The following is an 18,517-nucleotide window of genomic DNA, read 5'->3' on the forward strand; positions in this document are numbered from 1 at the left end:
GTCATTTCTTTCATAGACTCTTTATTTTTTGAGGTCTGTGCTTATTCTGGATATCAATCCTTCATCAAACGGGGAGTTGCCCACGCGTCCCTCCTATTCTATGAATTTACTCTTTACTCTGTTGATTGTTTTCATAGGACTACAAAAGATTTTCAGATTTATGAGAGCCTATTTGTCAAATTTGGGCCATAATTCCTTGACAAATGGTGTCCTGTTCAGAAAGTCTATTTCTATATTTGTACTTTGTAAGTTACTGCTTTCTTCTAGTGGTTTCATAATATGTTAATTGTTAAATATGATTCATTCAAAAGGAGTAGGGGAGATGGAATGGGGGTTTCCGTGTGGGGGGGAATGGGGAAATGGGATGACATCTGAAATGTAAAAAATTTTTGAAAAATGAATGAAAAACAAAAATCAAACATGTTTCATACATAATGATAATATATAACACAGTTATAATTATAGTTAAATAAAATATCTCCAACAGTTAAATATATAAATATTTAATAATTAAGTAAAATACATTTTAATAGTAATCCTAAAATAATTTAATTTTAAGATTATGATCACATCATTATTTCTTCCCCTTTTCCCTTTAAACCAGTGGTTCTCAACCTTCTTTATGCTGCGACACTTTAATAGTATTCCTCATCTTGGTAATCCGCACAGGTAAAATTATTTTTGTTGGTACTTCAAAAGTGTAACATTGCTGCTGTTATGAATTGTAATGTAATGTAAATATTTTTGGAGAAAAACGGCTACCAAAGGGTTCTTGACCCATAGGTTGAGAAATGCTGCTTTTAATCATCCCATATATCCTTATTGTCTCTTTGAAATTATATATATATATCCATAAATATACAAATATAACATGCAGGGGCTATATAATATTACTTTTAGACTCTGGCCCTGCTCTCGGTGGTGTGGGGCGAGTGGTGTTGCTGGTGTGGTCGGCATTAGTGGGAGCGAAGGCAGGTTTGGGCCGCCTTTCCTGCCAGATGTGTGGGCAGCGGCGGCGGCGGCTTCGGCGGCGGGGGGGGGGGCGGGGGACCGGAGAGTGGCCTGGCTCCTCTGCCAGGACTCCCGCCCTCGGCCGCTGCCCACGGGGCCGCGCTGCTTAGCCATTGGGACCCCACGCTCAGCTCTGACTGGGACTGCGAGTGAACCGCGCCTCAGTGTCTACTTCGGATTAAGCGGGATATCATGTCCATTTATAAGGCGCCTCCTCCAGGAATGTTCGTTGTACCTGACACTGTTGACACGGCTAAGATTCATGCATTGATCACAGGCCCATTTGACACTCCTTATTTAGGAGGTTTCTTCCTGTTCGTCTTTCGGTGTCCACCTGACTATCCCATCCACCCACCTCGGGTCAAACTGATGACAACGGGCAATAACACAGTGAGGTTTAACCCCAACTTCTACCGCAATGGGAAAGTCTGCTTGAGTATTCTAGGTACGTGGACTGGCCCTGCCTGGAGTCCAGCCCAGAGCATCTCTTCTGTGCTTATCTCCATCCAGTCCCTGATGACTGAGAATCCCTACCACAATGAGCCAGGCTTTGAACAGGAAAGACATCCAGGAGACAGCAAAAACTATAATGAATGTATCCGACTTGAGACCATCAGAGTTGCAGTCTGTGACATGATGGAGGGCAAGTGCCCCTGCCCCGAACCCCTACGGGGCGTCATGGAGAAGTCCTTCCTGGAGTATTATGACTTCTATGAGGTGGCCTGCAAAGACCACCCGCATCTTGAAGGCCAGACCATGCAGGACCCTTTCGGAGAGAAACGGGGCCACTTTGATTACCAGTCCCTCTTGATGTGCCTCGGACTGATTCGACAGAAAGTGCTGGAAAGGCTTCACAATGAGAATGCCGAAATGGACTCTGATAGCAGCTCCTCTGGGACAGAGACAGATCTGCATGGGAGTCTGAGGGTCTAGACCCTGCTCCCCTGCCCCTCCCCAACTCGAGAGTCCCAACAGAGACCCTCCCCTAACCCCAGGGACGGAGAGGCACTGTGCATCTCCCTTCAAAAGTGTTGGCATCCCGCAAGATGGCAAGAAGCAAGCAAACTCAATCCCAGGGTGTGGGAGTGGGGCTGTTCCCAATCTGACCTCCTTGGTGCTGGAGCACCTAGGGCTATAGTCAATCCCGGATCAGGGCCAGGGTACTTGTGTGAGAGTACCTGGAGTGATGGCCTCTGGCAAAGCTAAACAACCAACACACCTCTCTGCAGGGCCAGCTAATTAGGGATAGGAGAAGACAGAAAATGAGAACCTAAGAGGGAGCATGCCCAAGTGGTTTATAGGGATATCTGGTAGTTTGGGTGGGGGTACTGTCCATGACACTTAAGCAGTCTGGTGGGTTATCTGTTAGTCTTCAGTCTTGAAGCAGAGCTTCCCAACATCCTTTTCTTCCCCTTCCCTATTATTTCCCATGGGCCAGCATAACTTTGTTTTTCCTAATTTATATAGTCACTGTTCTAGACAGACCAAAGACAAGGAACAGTGGTGGAGTCTGGGCTGCTGATCAGTAAGCTTTATCGAGCACCTGAGCACCTTCTCCCTCACACCAATTCCTCTGCATTGTAGGTTACAGGTAGAAGGTAAGCCAGCTGGGATTGAGCCCAGGTCTCTGTGAAGCCTGCATGGGCGCCAGGAAGCTGCTCACTGTGTCCCCACAATCACTGATTTGAAAGGTTCCCAGAACCTTATCCATGATCTCTGATATCACTCTCGCCTTGAGTAGTTGACTTTTCTTTTGAATAATTCTAGGTCTAGAAATATCTTGAAATTTGAAATAAAGAATACCCTGGGTATTGTTATTTTTTCCTCAGGATTTCTATGGATATCTGAGTATTTTTGTAGTTCCATGGGAATTTTAGGACATTTTTAAAATTTCTATGAAGAATGTTGTGGTTTTCTGAAAAATTAGGATTGCGCTGTATTTATGAATTGCTTTTGGTAAAACAGGCATTTCCCCAGCATTGAATATACTATAAAATGTATATTGAATGCATTTATCTAATTTTTCCTCAGTGTTTCTTCAGATATTTGATGTTTACTTTCATATCTTTGTTTAGATTTATTCCAAGTTTTCGTCATTGGTGCTACTATAAATGGATGCGTGATCTGTCTGTCTGTCTGTCTGTCTCTCCCTCCCTCCCTCCCTCCCTCCCTCCCTCCCTCCCTCCCTCCCTCAGAGGGTTTATTGCTTGTGTATAGAAAGGCTACTGATTTTGATAAGCTGATTTCATTCCTTGCCACTTTGTTGAAACTGTTGACTGTTTCAACAAGTTTTCTGGTGAAATATTTCAGCTTATTACATAGAGAATGTTATTTGAAACTAGGGGAATTTTGACTTCTACAAATATTTGTCGACCTCCAGCACAAGACTAAGGTGTAGAAATAGTGGCCAACTTGTCTTGTTCCTCATATAAATGGAATTCATTCCAATTCTTCTACATATAGGATAATGTTGGCCATTTGTTTGTAATATACAGCCTTTATTATGTTGAAGTATGGTCCTTCAAGCTCTACTCTTGCCAGGAATTTATCTTGAAAGACTGTTGTATTTTGTTAAAGGCCTTTTGTGCCTCTCTTGAGTTAATCAAGTGATACATGTCCTTAATTCCATCATATAAGTTATGAAATTTACTTAATTACATATGTTAAACCAAGCATTCACCTCTAGAATAAAGTCACCTTGATCCTAAAGTTTCTAAAATTTTTAATTTTAATATATAGATTTATAAGTTATGCTATGTATCTAGAAAATGACTTAGAGGTCCAATTTGTTTAGATTTATTGCAAGTTTAGTTTATTCTTAGCTCTAGAAAATGACTTAGAGGTCCAATTTGTCTAATGTTGACCTTAGAGCAACTGGTGTTCTCCTTAAGAAAATTTCCCTGGTACCCATGTGTTGGAGGCTTTCCCCCACTTTATCTACTATTAGATTCAGTGTATCTGTTTTTATATGGAAGTCCTTGATCCACTTGGACTTGAGCTTTGTACACGGAGATAAGAAGGGATTGATTTGCATTCTTCAACATGTTGATCTCCAGTTGAATCTGCACCATTTGTTGAAAATGCTGTCTTTGTTTTTCCACTGGACGGTTTTAGCTCCTTTGTCAAATAACAAGTGACCATAGGTATAGGGGTTCAGTTCTGGGTCTTCAATTATATTCCATTGATCTTTCTGACTGTCTTCCTGCCTATCTCTGGTACTAATACTATGCAGTTTTTATCACCATTGCTCTGCAGTACAGCTTGAGGTTAGGGATCCTGACTCCCCCAGAATTTTTTTTTATTGCTGAGAATAGTTTTTGCTATCCTGGGTTTTTGGTTATTCCTAATGAATTTGAAAATTGCTCTTTCTATCTCTATGAAGAACTGAGTTTGAGTTTTGATGGGGATTGTATTGAATCTGTAGATTATTTACTGCAGGATGGCCATTTTTACTATATTAATTCTGCCAATTCATGATCATGGGAGATCTTTCCATCTTCTGTGATCTTCTTCGATTTCTTTCTTCAGAGACTTGAAGTTCTTGTCATACAGATCTTTTAGTTGCTTGGTTAAAGTCACACCAAGGCATTTTATATTGTTTGGTATTACCATGAAGGGTGTCATTTCCTCCAAAGTTTCTGTAAGGCAAAGGACCCTGTGAATAGGACAAAAAGGCAACCAACAGACTGGAAAAAGATATTTACCAATCCTTCTTCCAATAGAGGGCGAATATCCAATATATACAAAGAACTCAAGAAGTTAGACTCCAGAAAACTAAATAATCTGTTTAAAAATGAGGTACAGAGTTAAACAAAGAATTCTCAACTGAGGAATCTCCAATGGCCAAGAAGCACCTAAAGAAATGTTTGACATCCTAAGTCATCAAGGAAATGCAAATCAAAACAACCCTGAGATTCTACCTCACACCAGTCAGAATGGCTAAGGTAAAAATCTCAAGGGACAGCAGATTCTGGTGAGGATGTGGAGAAAGAGGAACACTCCTCCATTGTTGGTGGGATTACAACCACTCTGAAAATGAGTCTGGCAGTTCCTCAGAAAATTCGATATAGTATTATCTGAGGACCTAGCTCTACCACTCCTGGGCATATACCTAGAAGATGTTCCAATATATAACAAGGACACTTGCTCCACTATGTTCATAGAATCCTTATTTATAATAACCAGAAGCTGGAAAGAACCCAGATGTCTCTGAACAGAGGAATGGATACAGAAAATGTGGTATACTTACACAATGGAGGACTACTCAGGTATTAAAAACTATGACTTCATGAAATTCTTAGGCAAATGGATGGAACTAGAAAGTATCATCCTGAGTGAGGTTGAGCCACTCTTAGTACCCTAGACTCTTACATGGCTGCATGCTTTCTTTCCTTCTCCCTCCAGTCTGATCTCTCTGTTTCCCCATCATGGAGATTCTAACCTTTTTTTTTTCCTCATGATCTCTTGCCTGGGGAAATCTAAATTCCTGCCTCTGTTTTCCTGATGCTGTTTTGAGAGGCAGATAGTTGGAACAGCACATCATTTCAGTGGCCCTGCAGATGAATCTTGTCGGAGCTGAACACTGTGTAATATATGAATCTTACAACCAAAATTTTAGTATAATTAAGATATTTGTATAGATTGTGCAAGGTGCATAGATCAGTTAAAGATGAATTTTTGTTCCTTGTTTGAGCAGGTGAAAGACAACTATCTTTTTATGAGTTAATTTGATCAATAACCAAATGTAATAAATATTTATTCGTGCCATGTGAAAGATGTCATGATGAATCTTAAAGATTCAATAACCAACAAGAGTAATTGTCTGAATTTAGCTGAAGTTTTGGCTAGAGATACTTTTATGTCTATTCATGTTTCAAGGTTGTTCCCCTGTGGAAGGATCAGCAATTTATGTTGCCTGTCCTATTCGGTCTTGAATTTTTCTTTCCCGTCTGTAGCCAAGATCTTCAGGGGTCTTCCACTATCATATCTGGTCCATATTAGTTTGGAAGGAGTCCAAATCCTTTTCTCCTTTCCTACTGACACAAAAACAGAGCCCCTCTCCCAGAATAGCATGTCCTTGGTCTGGCAACCCGAAATGGACTGGTTCAATTGTGCACCCTCTCTTTTCTCTGGGCCTGTTCTACTCTGAATTCTGTCCCAGAGGATTACTGTTGTCATTAATACCACCAAACTTATAATCATCTTCATTTTGATAATTAAAACAACTCAAAGCAATTAAAGCAATCTAAACAATTACCATTATCCATTGAGACAGTGCTCCCCCACAGTGATCTCCTGCCTTGTTCTCAGGTGAGATCAAGTCCTAAGTTTGTTTATTCATCTATGCATACTTAAATTCTTCCTTCTATGAAGATGAGTATCTATATGGATATATTATTCCCCTTTCTCTTTACATAACTTGAATTAACATCCTTTCCTGTATATTTGACTGCAATTAAATTCCCTTCTATACTTCTGTATGAGCCTATTTCTAAACTCAAATGCATCATATACCAGGCTAAGGAATCCCACCTCTGTCTCTCTGCCCAGCCATTGGATACTGGCAACTTTATTTTCTAATCAGAACCAACTGGGATCCGGGACCCTCAGCCTAAACACATGTATGCCCCGTGTGATTTCAGGAGCTGAATTAATATGAATAGCATAAGAACCAATCCACAACAGTTCAAGATAAAAAAAAAATCCAATAAATTTAATCTCGCATATAAACAAACTTAAAAAAAATCACGTAGTCATCCCATTAGATGCAGAAAGGGCCCTTGATGAATTTGAACATCTCTACAGGATAAAAGTCTTGGAAAGATTAAGCATACAAGGTACATACCAAAACATAATAGAGGCAATTTACAGCAAGCCTGTGGCCAACATCGAACTAAATATAAAGAAACTAAAAGCAATTCGACTAAAACTAGGGAACAAGACAAGGGAGACCAGTCTCTCCATACTTAATCAGTTTAGTACTTGAAATTCTCTAGAGTAATAACACCACTGAAGGAGATTCAAATTGGAAAGTAACAAGTCAAAGTATCTTTATTTGATGATGTTGTGACAGTATGTATAAGTGACCTGAAAAGTTACATTGGGAAACTCCAAAAGCTGATAAACACTTTCAGCATAGAGGCTACAATAAATACTGTAATCAGTAGTATAAAATATGGTATAATGAATACCATAATGAACAGTATATAATATGGCAGATGCCATGTAGGAGGAGCTGCAGTGGGCAGATGAGCTTCCTGGAGAAGGTCTACTCTATTGGGCTATATATCCTGCAGAATAATATGAAGATGGACTTTCATAAACAGTACTGTTTGCATGAATTAATGATTTTATAAAATTCCTAATTTGATTTAACTACTTTTAGGAAGTTAGAGTACCCGGTAGAATGTTTAAGAAGATAATTTAAATTTTTTTGCTAGACAGATATAACAAAGTTAGAATTAATTGCAGAATGTACCCCTTCCCTTGAAGAATAGTGAAGGCTGCATGGGGTAGAAAAGGAGTACAGTGTGTTTTCATTCATTACTAGGACATAATTGTGCTTGGAAGAGAAAAATAGGCTTGGAACATGTTAATAACCAAAGAAAACATTCATTCTAGGTTGGGTCTGAGTTCCTGGATCTTGTGATCTATGGATGTAGCCATATGTTTTAGTGTGCACCATGGAAAGGTTGGAGCTGGTATTTGAGAATAATATACTATATAATGAATGCTATAATGAATTTCTAATTTGAACAGTCAATAAGCATCCTTCTAAAAAGTATGATCTGATGTTTTCATGAACTTTAGGAGGTGGTGTGTGCCTTTCTCTAGAAAGTTGTAAGAGAACAACTATTTACTTCAATTAGGGCACCAGTGTGAAACCAAAGAAATGATTCTAACCATGTTTAGCTTAGGAGGGAATTCAGGGGTGGGGAGGTGAGAGTGGGGGTGTAGGTAGGGACACATCCACAGAGAAGCAAGAGAAGGGGCGATGGGATGGGGGGGTTCCTGGGCGGGTGGGGGATGGGGTAAGGGGATCATATCTGAAATGTAAATAAAATAGTCATTAAAAAAGAAAAGAAAAATGAAAATAGCTACAAAACCAGGGTGGGTTGGTATACTCATCAGTTTAAATTACTTTTGTTATCTAATTATGTCGTTGTTCAATTAATTTATTTATGCATTTAATTAGACTATATGAGTTAAATATAGTGAGTTTGATTTTGACATTTATGCAGATATTTAATATAATTTGAATTATTATTACTCCCATTAACCCCTTTTGTCATCACTCAAGGACCAATATTGGCACTCAAGACACTACAAGTACCAATTCTCAGCACAGAGGAGATTTATTTGTTCCTGATGATAAAAGGCAGGGAAAAAAAAAAGACAAAGCCAGGAGATAAAGGACAAAGAAGAACTAGAACACAGAAAGAAATATTTGCTCCAGACAGACAAAGGACTGCCTCTGAATAGAGTGAAGGCAGATAAGGCCCCTAGGCAAATGGCGGTTTATAAAGATAAATGGAGAAAACCTGTGTTAAGATGAGTTGGTAAGTTTTGATTGGATATGCTAAGTAGGGTATGTCCTACTACAAAATGGGGGGGAGGGGTTGATTGCTGGACTTTAAATACTTTGATAATTGGAACTTGGTGGTATGCCTCAGGAGGAAGACATGGCCAAATAAAGAAATATACCTTGGTGGCTAGCTCCTTAAATGTATTCTAATGGTTTTTAACAAGCAAAAGAGAATGGGGAAAGGCAAAGCCTGCCAGAGTCATGTTTGCTATGTGGACCTGCTTGGGACACTTCAATCATCCCACTGATCCCATATCTATTTCCAATCACCCTTCGCTAAAAATATGTCTTCTTGTGTGTGTGTGTAAGTTTAATTAATGTTGTTTATAGGTAGTATAGCTATAGTCAAGGATAACTTACAGCATCATGGGCTACTTACTAGTGGACCTTATCCCTGAGTAAAACCTCTCTCCCCCCCTTAACTACCATTAACTTCCTTTAAGTTATGAAGGGGAGATAGGGCCTTACATCTTCCCCAGACTTTCCCTCCTTCCCTGACCAATGTTTCTCACACATTTGTGCCTCAGGGTTCCTATTCTGTCCTTGTCAGAGGTCCAATGCTTTTTGTTCAATGTCGAGTACATGAAATGCACTTGGAATAGCTGTTCTGAGCCTCAGGCGACCAACTTCACTCTATAAGATAGATACAAGGGATCTGATAATAACACATTCCAGGTGCAGCCACTATCTGTTCTCAAAAGAGAAAACTTTTGGAGGTCAGATACAAAAAGAAGATATCCAGCTCTACCAGACATTTGTCATCCAGACCCAGGACCCCCCCAGAAAATCCAGAGGCAGCTGAACAGAAGCTAAACCCAAAGAATCTTGTAATCCCATGGGCTTCCGAGAATCTAACACTTTACAACCTGAGTGAGTCCCAGCTAGAGATAAGCTGAAAAAGCAGATATATAGAACACTGTTTACAGTACTTGGTGCAGTACCGGAGCAACCGAGATTCAAGCCGGATGGAAGAGTGGATCACCAACCTAGATTCTCCCTGACTAGTGTGGATGAGCAGAAACTGTACACATTTCAGGTTCAGAGACATGTTAACCCTGGTGTAAATGGAACTAACCAGTCCACTGGGGGAGCCATACTGCAGAGGAGAATCCTTTCTTGTTTGCAGTGGAAGCTGTGCTTATCCCTGTTGACACCATGGGGTTGATTATTACCCTGATCTTTGTGTATTGTTGGTTGGAACAAATGCCTCGAATTCCCCACATCAAGAATCTAGAGGATCTGGTTACTGAATACCACTGGAATTTGTCGGCCTGGAGTGCTGTGTCTAAAGGGCTGAATCAGAGTCTGCAGCCAGACTATAGTGAGTGATTCTGCAATGTCAGTGAGATTCCCCCCGCCTTCCCACCCAAAGGAGGGGTCCCAGGAGAGGGGCCTGGTGGTTCTCCTTGCAGCCTGCATAGCCCTTACTGGCCTCCCCCATGTTATTCTCTGAAGTCTGAAGCTTAAGCTTCAATCTTTTGATGGAACCTCAAAGTCCTATAACCCTAATTGATGTGAACCTCCTCCTACACATCTTGCCAATCTGGATCCAATGCTCATTACCTCCCCCTGTGGCTAATTTTCAACTTCATGTCTCATGTAACTGCTTTTCCATTCCATATGCTCTACTTGAGAATGCCCCTTGCCCCTTTTCCCTGCACAAGCGTTCCCCTGCTCAGGCTAGCACCTTTTCATGTTTTCTGGAGAGATTATTACCCTGTAGCCCAGGGTGGCTGGGAACTCACTATGTAGGCCACGTTGGCCTATATCTCATAGGCAATCCTTCCACCTGCACTGTCCAACTATTTGGGTTACTGGTATGCACCACCACAAGCAGCACGGCCCTTCTCTTTTACAGGACTCTGCCTCCTTTTTTCTACCTACCATTCAACTGTTTCTGAATCAACAAGAAATAAATGCTTTTTTACCAATGATAAAAAAAAAAAAAGGGCCCTGACACTGGCATGACCCATAGCTCCTAGACTTGGGAATCTTTGACCCCACTGACACAGCATTAATGGTCAAAGTTTTCTATGCAGGATATTTTACCACTACACTCATTTGTACATGCTTGAAAAATCCTAAAAAAAAAAAAAAGCCTCCCCTCTGTCCAGTCCTCTTCAGTCTCTCTCATCATTCAGAGGCAGCTTTCTATGATTATGTCCTCAAATTGAAATTGTTCTTGTATCTCAGTCTAAGGATGTTTACCTATCAAATGGTCATACACTGTATTAATACCTCTTGGTCTATTGTGTTCTTCTGAATTCCTGGCTTCTTCTATTAACCATGACAACTACTGTAATCGAGGGGAAGCCTCTTGAATAGCTGTTACCAACCTCCTCCAGTTTTGGGAAATAATTCTATTTTGAGTATCCCAATTATTTAGAGTTTGTTTCACATGGGTGAGTGCATCCCACAAGACACACATCATCACCACTTTAAAATGTCTTAGGTCCATCACTTCCATAGGAACCATCTTATCTCATTATAACCTTGTGGGTTATCCCCATTAGCAGTCATATGCTGTATAACTACGAGGAAGGCTGTTGGTAATCTTTTGACCCAGGACTGCCTGTCCTCAAAAGGTGCTATGAGTTTGACCCTGTTTCCTGAAAAAGGCTGTCTTGTCTCATCTGAGGATATCCCTGCTTATATGAAGATTCACAGCCTGTCTGTATACCTCCTGTTGACTGTGAGCATTGCTTCCTACCAGTAAGTGGATTTTCCCGGAACATTTTAGGCACACCGTGTGAAACAGTCACAAATCATAACTTGCTCTGAGAGGTTCTGGAATGTATTTGAGTCAAGAAGTAAAAGCAGAAGTCAACCTTAAAATCATACTGTTCACCAAGTATTCAAATCTATGAACTTATGGGGGATAGACTTTCTATTTTATTTTACTTTTAATTTATCTGTCTATCTACCATCTATTCACTTTACATCCAAACTGCTCCCCTCCTATCTCCTCTCAGGATCACCCTTCTCAATCCATTTCCCATTGACCCCCATTATCCCCAGAAAAGGGGAAACCCTCCCTTGGGTACTGACCCACCATTTACAAGGAGATAAACTGCAGTCTCTCCTACTGGGGCACAACCAGGCAGTCACCTACAACAAAGAGGTTTTAGCTGCAGGCAGCAGAGTCAGAAACAACCTCTGCCTCAAAAAAAGTAGGCAGAGGCCTTTGGAGAGGAAAGGAATACATTCCTTAAAGATATACAGGAAGATACAATTAAACGGGTGAAGGAAAAGAACAAAATGGTTCAAGACATGAAAGTGGAAATAGAAGAAATAAGAAGAGAGAAACTGAAGGAGTACTGGAGTTGGAAGACCTAGAGAAGAGAACAGGAACTAGAGACACAAGCATCACCAACAGAATACAAGAGATAGAAGAGAGAATCTCCGGCATAGAAGATACGATAGAAAAAAAAAAAAACTAACACTGCAGACAAAGAAATGTTAAATGCACAAATTTTCTGACACAAAATATCCAGGAAATCTGGGATATCATGAAAAGAACTAACCTAAGATTAAAAGGAAGAGCAGAAGGGTGTCTCTTAGGTCAGTACCACCTGGCATCTATAAAAGAAAGAAAGAAGAAGAAAGAAAGAAGGAAGAAAAAAGGAAAGAAAGAAGAAAATGCAAACAACAACAACAACAAAACTGCTTGATTTTCTTCAGAAAAACAGGAAACAGGAGGCACTGAAAAGAGAGAAAGAGACTAAGAAGAGAAACTATCTGATGGAAAAATTGGCATTTAGAAGCCAAATTTTAATGCATATTCATTATTCAGAGGTATTGCTTGCAGTGTGTATTTTACAAGGTATGTCTAGTTATCTTTGGTTCAGCAGAATATCACAATAAAATTGTGAACACACAAGCACAGGCCTGGAAAGGATTAGCATCACTGATCAGACAGGTTTGGAACACCACAACTTGATACAAAGTTTTGTCTTAAACAGTGAACTATACAAGGAGTATATGATACAAGTGGCATAGATACATATGAGAGTGCATCATGCCACAGAAATGAGCAGAAGACATTACACATATATACATACACGCATCACATAAACATCCCACTCAGGTGTATAAACCACACACACACTCACACTCACAAACATACACATACAGATACAGACGTGTACCATACACACATGCCCCCACACACATATGCGTACACAAAAATACACATACACACATACACAGACACAAATACACACACAATCTCTGAGTATCTAGGAAACCTAGAATTGTCTCTGCTAAAGGCCTGCAAAACTCCACAACTTGGCTGTCCTCAGGGTTTATGTCAAGAGTGCCCATAGTCCCATATGGCCAGTGACAAGACAGGGATCACAGGGATCCAGAGTGTCACACAAGGAAGATCAAAGGGTGTTTCATGGACCAAGTTTTCCCCCACTGTACTAAAAATCAGGAGTCTTTGCTTCTTGCTGCTAAATGCAGGTTTTAAAGGTACCTCTGGCCCGGAGGAGCAGGGGCTGAAGTTTGGATACTTTGTAGCTTTAGCTTGCAGCCCTTGGAGAACTAGCCCCTGGAGCAACAAAAGTCACGATGGGGGGTGTCAGGAGGAGTTGTTGGAAGAGGAAAGGGTGGGACAGTGTTGCAGGGAGGTGCTTCAGGGAGGCCAATGGGCGGTGGAATCCAGAAAGCCAGGTGGGCTGTGGTGTAGACTATTGTGCCTTGTGAACTCCACATCCTGTGTTTGGAGTCCAGCATCTGTGAGCAAGCATCTTTCTCCAAAGGAAGAGCGTTTTGAAAAGGTACCAGGAAACATGGGCTGGCTTTCTGGTCTCAGCATGGGTGGGGGTTTCAGTGGGAGCCCCTTTCTTCTCAGATAAAGGTCTCATCAAGCACAGACTCTGCGCCTGATCCAGCAGGGAGCTGCACTAAGTATTGGATTAAACCGAGATCCCGAGACAGCCCTGCCCCAGGTTTGTGAGAACTATGAATCCTCTTCTGTTGAGGGCTCATGAGGCACCTGATGTTCACCACAATGTGTGAAGGAACTAGACCTGGGGCGGCTCTTGTTAGCAGGCATAACAGGCTGGGCTCCCTGCAAGCAGACTGTCCTCAGCCTCACTTTTGGAGACTATTCCATAGAAAAGGCATCTCCGCACTGAGGTTTTATGCCTGAAAACTTATCAACAAGCTGCACTGATGTCCTCAGCTGGGATCTCTTCAAGCTTGTGAGTTTGCTGAGAAATCACTGTGATTTCTCTTCTAGAAGCTCCCTCCTGGGGATGCTCCAGGAACCAGCATTTCGTCCTGGAAATCTGTGTCCCCAACTCTGTGAAAAGAGCTAGTGTCTGTATTTGGTTGACTGTCTTGTCACCCACTTGCCAGATGTCAGGGCTTCTGGAAAACCCACGGCGGACATAGCCAAGAGCAAATGGAAACCTGATAGTAGATTCTATGAAACCATGGAGCATAGGAAGAATGAAAGAGATGAAAGGATAAGGCTGGGGTAAGGGTTAAGGCTCAGAAACTTGAGATTGCCTGGTTGCAGAGAGCCCTGCTCAGTGGTCTCTGCACAGATGCCTTCCTCAAGGACAGGGTTGTTTGGGGAAAGTGGAAGGAGGATGTGTGAAACCACTGTAGCTTTTCCCAGGTGAGTTATCCCACCTTGGACATGGTATAACCTGAGGCTCACATATCACCTGCCCTGTGTAATGGGTCTGAAGAGTCGTGGATAGGAACCAGTTGACATCAGTGTTACTCTGAATGTTGTTGTTTGGCAGAGCTGGTCTTGCAGGATGCAGGAGTTCCTGAGGCTGCTGAGGGAGCATGAGGATGCCAGCTCTCCCACACCAGATTTGGTGACCCTGGCAGGCAAGCTGTGTCGGGACTTCCAAGACAAACCTGTTCAGGTGCTATGTTTGGTGGAAGCCATTCTGAACAGCAAGCATCGTTTGGCTCTTCTGAAAAATGAAGATGTGACCACGGTGTGTGTCCAGGTCCTGATCCAGCAGGAGCGGCTCCTTTTAGCCCTCCAGATTCTAGAGGTATGATGGAGGTATGGTGGTGGGTACAGAGAGAAGTGGGGACGCAGCAGCTTCCACTGTCCCCTAAGGTGTCATGAGCTGAGGCAGGATGGTACACTGATTTGACCAAGTAATCCCTAGCTTGGGAACCTTGGCAACTGTCCTTTTAGTAAATCCTTATTTGGTGGAGAAAGTGGACCAAGTGTTGACCAAATGTGTAGTTCTGATGACCTTGTGTGAGAAAAATTTCCTGGGGAGAGGAAACCCACTTGTCTACTCACCGCAGATAGGGAACCCACAACAGACCAAAGTTGGGGTAACAGCCAAGTGCCACTTGGACTAAATCTCTTCAGGCCCCTGGTCTGGTCAGAGTCTTCTGTGCAGCTATACTAGTGTGACAGTCTTCTTAGCCTCTGAGTTGTTTGCTCTGGCAGGGTGTGGCCTAGTAAATCTTGAAGCTGCCTTTTTAGTTGTTTACCTCTCTGCTTAGGGACCTCCCCTGCAGGATGGAATGTTTTAATCTGGGCAGAAACTGTTACACAACACTCCACCCCTTACTCTGTCTCGCATTCTCTTCCTGCTCCTCCTCTTGCAATGATCCCTGTGCCTTGGAGTGGGTGAGTGTAGATTTGCTCTAGTGTGTAAGAAAAGAAGCCCCCATGTCACAGTAAGAGTCACTTGTGATCAGGAGATTCACCAGTGGTTATGTGTTGATGCTTATAACAACAGTGATGTATGGGCACACATGTGTTTACAGGCAGTTGAACATCACATCCAAGAGTAAAAGCATAAAAGTAGCTTGCCCATTGGTGCATGTGCCCCTCCAACCACAGGATATTCTCCTGGCTTACACTATACCAGTGTGAACTCAGTATTTTGGAGCTGTCCTTAAATGAATTCAGAAGGCTGTAGCTCTGACCCACTCCCAGTAATTGAGCCACATTAGCACAAACAGGCACATCCTTTCTGGCATGTCAATATTTTAGCATGCAGGGTCCATAGTCAAGCAGAAATGTTGGTGGCAGTTGTCTAGCAGCGCCTTTCAAGGCCACCTCAGGCATTGGGAAAGCAGGTTAGCAGGCTGGTGGTTTCCAGATCAGTCTTATCTGAAATTTCTATCTCCCACAGTCAGAGCATGGACTTATGGTGTCCTCTGAAATTGGGTCTTACCATTTAACTTTGCCCTACACCCAACAGCAGAGGCATTAGTAGCCTTTAAGTTATGCCTGGCCTCAAGGGCTTCCCTGACCAACAGCTCATAGGGAGGTGGCCCACTCCTGGCCCTGGGGTTTTCATTCATCAACCTGGTGGCCTCAGTGTGTGTCCTTTTGGATTCCAGTTATCCCAACCTTGGTAGGGCAGTAGGCTGATGGAAGTCCCATTGTACATACAGGTCTCTGCAAGGGCTTTCCAAATCTGCACAACACTCAGGTTTCAGTAATGGCATCTGTGTAACAAAACCTTTGCCTGAGGATGGGCAAGGCAAGACAAACTCCCCAACCACCATCTCATAAGGTATAGTGAAACTAAAAAATACCTTGGCAAAAACACTCCTATAGTCTATTGTCTCTTGTTCTCAGTAGAGATCAGATGATCCCAGAACTTCACAACTAAAAGCATACTAAAGTCAAGCATAAGCAAAGTCTTATACAGCATGGAATGTTTCCATGCATGTGATATCAGTTGCTTCTTTGGTCCATCAAGTTGGGTACAAAGCATGGATAAGAGGAGGTAACTTTAATTACTCCCTGTAATCTGTGATCATTCTCTCTGAGCCAACACAAATCCATATCCTAGAGTTCTTCCTTGGAGCCTCCCTACATGTCTCCACACCTGATAAACTTAGTGAGCCTGATTTAATCTACTCAGTCATACCACACAGTGCCAAAAGGGACCATGGTCTTGCTCTGCTCTGCTGCACCCGCTGACTCCCTGGGTTGGCAGTAAGGGACATATGTAGCTGTTGCCTCCCCTTTCACAATGCCTGGCTGCTGGGGAGTTCCTGACAGGAGAAACCATATCCACCCCTAGCGTAACTTTTGCTTGAGGGAAAGTTCCCTTCCTTAGTCTGGGGTGGGGGACATAATTACCCATTGCTGGGTCAGGACTGGCTTGACCATCATCACCTCCATTGTTGCATCCTGGAAGTCTTCAGTGAAGTGGTCTTTGGTTTTAAGACTTCCACAAGTTTCTTAATGCAAAAATTGTTTTGTTTGGTTTGTTTGTTTCTCTTTTTTTGTTTGTTTTAAATCAATGTTGTTCTTAGGAAATACAGTTCCACTGAAATTCAACCACATCTGCCTTTGAGTAAACCGGATAGAATTCTTTTTCTGCTTGTCTTATTTCTCACATCCTCTGGGTAGCTCTCTAACTTTACAGACACTCCTTACAGGCTGGATGAAGTTACTTGGCTCATCAGAGCCTTTCCTGCTGTTTAAATACCTTGCCTGATCAAAGGGCTCAGGAAAACGGACTAGATCATGGTGGCTTCAAGGTCCCTGCTGGACCAACATTTTCTTTGACCCCTTATGAACATGGTTCTATCTCATCCAGTAAACAGAGAATCAAAGTCAGCTGCTTTTACTCCTAGTTCCCTCAGTAGTATCTGCCCCTTCTCCATGGTCCTTCATCCCCTGTTATTTGTGGGCACTTCAGACAGATCACCCAGTGATCCTAATGGCTTTGATAAACCAGTACATCAGGGACTGATTTCTCTCACCAGGTCCCATGTTAGTCAGCCTTTGCATTACACAGGGATAGGATATTACTCAGTTTCCCTGGCACAGCCACTGTCAGACAGCACACATCCACTCCAGTGTCCTACAGCCTCACAGTTCAGGCTGAGACAGGCTCTTTCATTACTTGTTTGAGAATCTTCCCTTATTCTACAGGCTGAATGATTCAAACTAGTTTCTTCAATTGGGCCATGGTTAATGCCCACATCTGCATGATGGATTATATATTCTCCCTCTTTTCTACTTTGGACTTCAGGTGTATCTTCAATTCTAGCATTCTTTCTTTCTATCTATCTATCTATCTATCTATCTATCTATCTATCTATCTATCTATCTCAATCTCATTCTTTTGTGTAATTTAGTTGCTAAATCAGCAGCTATGAGAGGGGATGCTGTCTGCATCTCTGTTTCTTGTTGAAAGTGCCCCTGTATAAAAAACAAGTTCCAGCTTAGCTGTCATCTCAGCCTCAGACAAACGTCTAAGTATATACAAGGGTAGTCAGGCAAACTCTGCTGCTGATTATAACAATCTGCACACATCTTTTTGTTTTGTTTTTGGTTTTTGGTTTTTCGAGACAGGGTTTTTCTGTGTAGCCCTGGCTGTCCTGGAACTCACTCTGTAGACCAGGCTGCCCTCAAACTCAGAAATCCACCTGCCTCTGCCTCCCAAGTGCTGGGATAAAAGCCATGCGCCACCACCGCCCAACAACTATCTGTATTCTTGTGCCCAATCTCGAAAACTGCAAAATTTCCTCTAAGCCTTTAGTGCTTTTCAGTGATTCTCTGTATTTACATGGCAGACACCACTCTTCAATCTGGCAAGCCCACCCATCCCACACATAGACGAATGCCATCCTGGGATTTGTTCCAAGGACACTCCTAATCCTGATGACTCAGTCTTAGTTTCATGTCTCACTTGCCATAGAAAGGACCATGTAACTGTTGTCAGAACATACAATCACACTATACACACCACACAGGAATGTCCAACTCTAACGGAATCTCCTTGATGGATGTTCAGGCTTCCCTCCCAGCCTCAGTTTATATGCCTGTTGAGGTTCATGCAGGCACTCTGTATCAACTCATCCTTGGTTCTATTTGGTCCCTCTGTGGGCTCCAATCACATTGTTTAACTTTACACACACACACACACACACACACACACACACACACACACACACACA

General features: G+C 42.3%; 1 protein-coding gene and 2 pseudogenes across 1 annotated transcript in view; all 3 read left to right on the forward strand.

Moving 5' to 3' along the window:
• Nucleotides 1–871: 871 nt before the first annotated feature.
• LOC114632837 lies at nt 872–1,967 on the forward strand (annotated as a pseudogene).
• A 7,130-nt stretch (nt 1,968–9,097) lies between these two features.
• On the forward strand, nt 9,098–10,063 carry LOC114632838 (annotated as a pseudogene).
• Nucleotides 10,064–14,370: 4,307 nt separating this feature from the next.
• Nucleotides 14,371–18,517, forward strand: part of Anhx (anomalous homeobox) — a gene marked incomplete at its 3' end in the record, with an annotated part of 10,889 nt that continues 6,742 nt past the window's right edge. Inside the window, exon 1 of the mRNA XM_028781431.1 lies at nt 14,371–14,619. Coding sequence (XP_028637264.1) covers nt 14,371–14,619 — 249 coding nt within the window. The remainder of the gene's footprint in view (nt 14,620–18,517) is intronic.

This window comes from Grammomys surdaster, unplaced genomic scaffold, assembly GCF_004785775.1.
Source record: "Grammomys surdaster isolate TR1022 unplaced genomic scaffold, NIH_TR_1.0 435, whole genome shotgun sequence".
Taxonomy (NCBI): Eukaryota; Metazoa; Chordata; class Mammalia; order Rodentia; family Muridae; genus Grammomys; species Grammomys surdaster.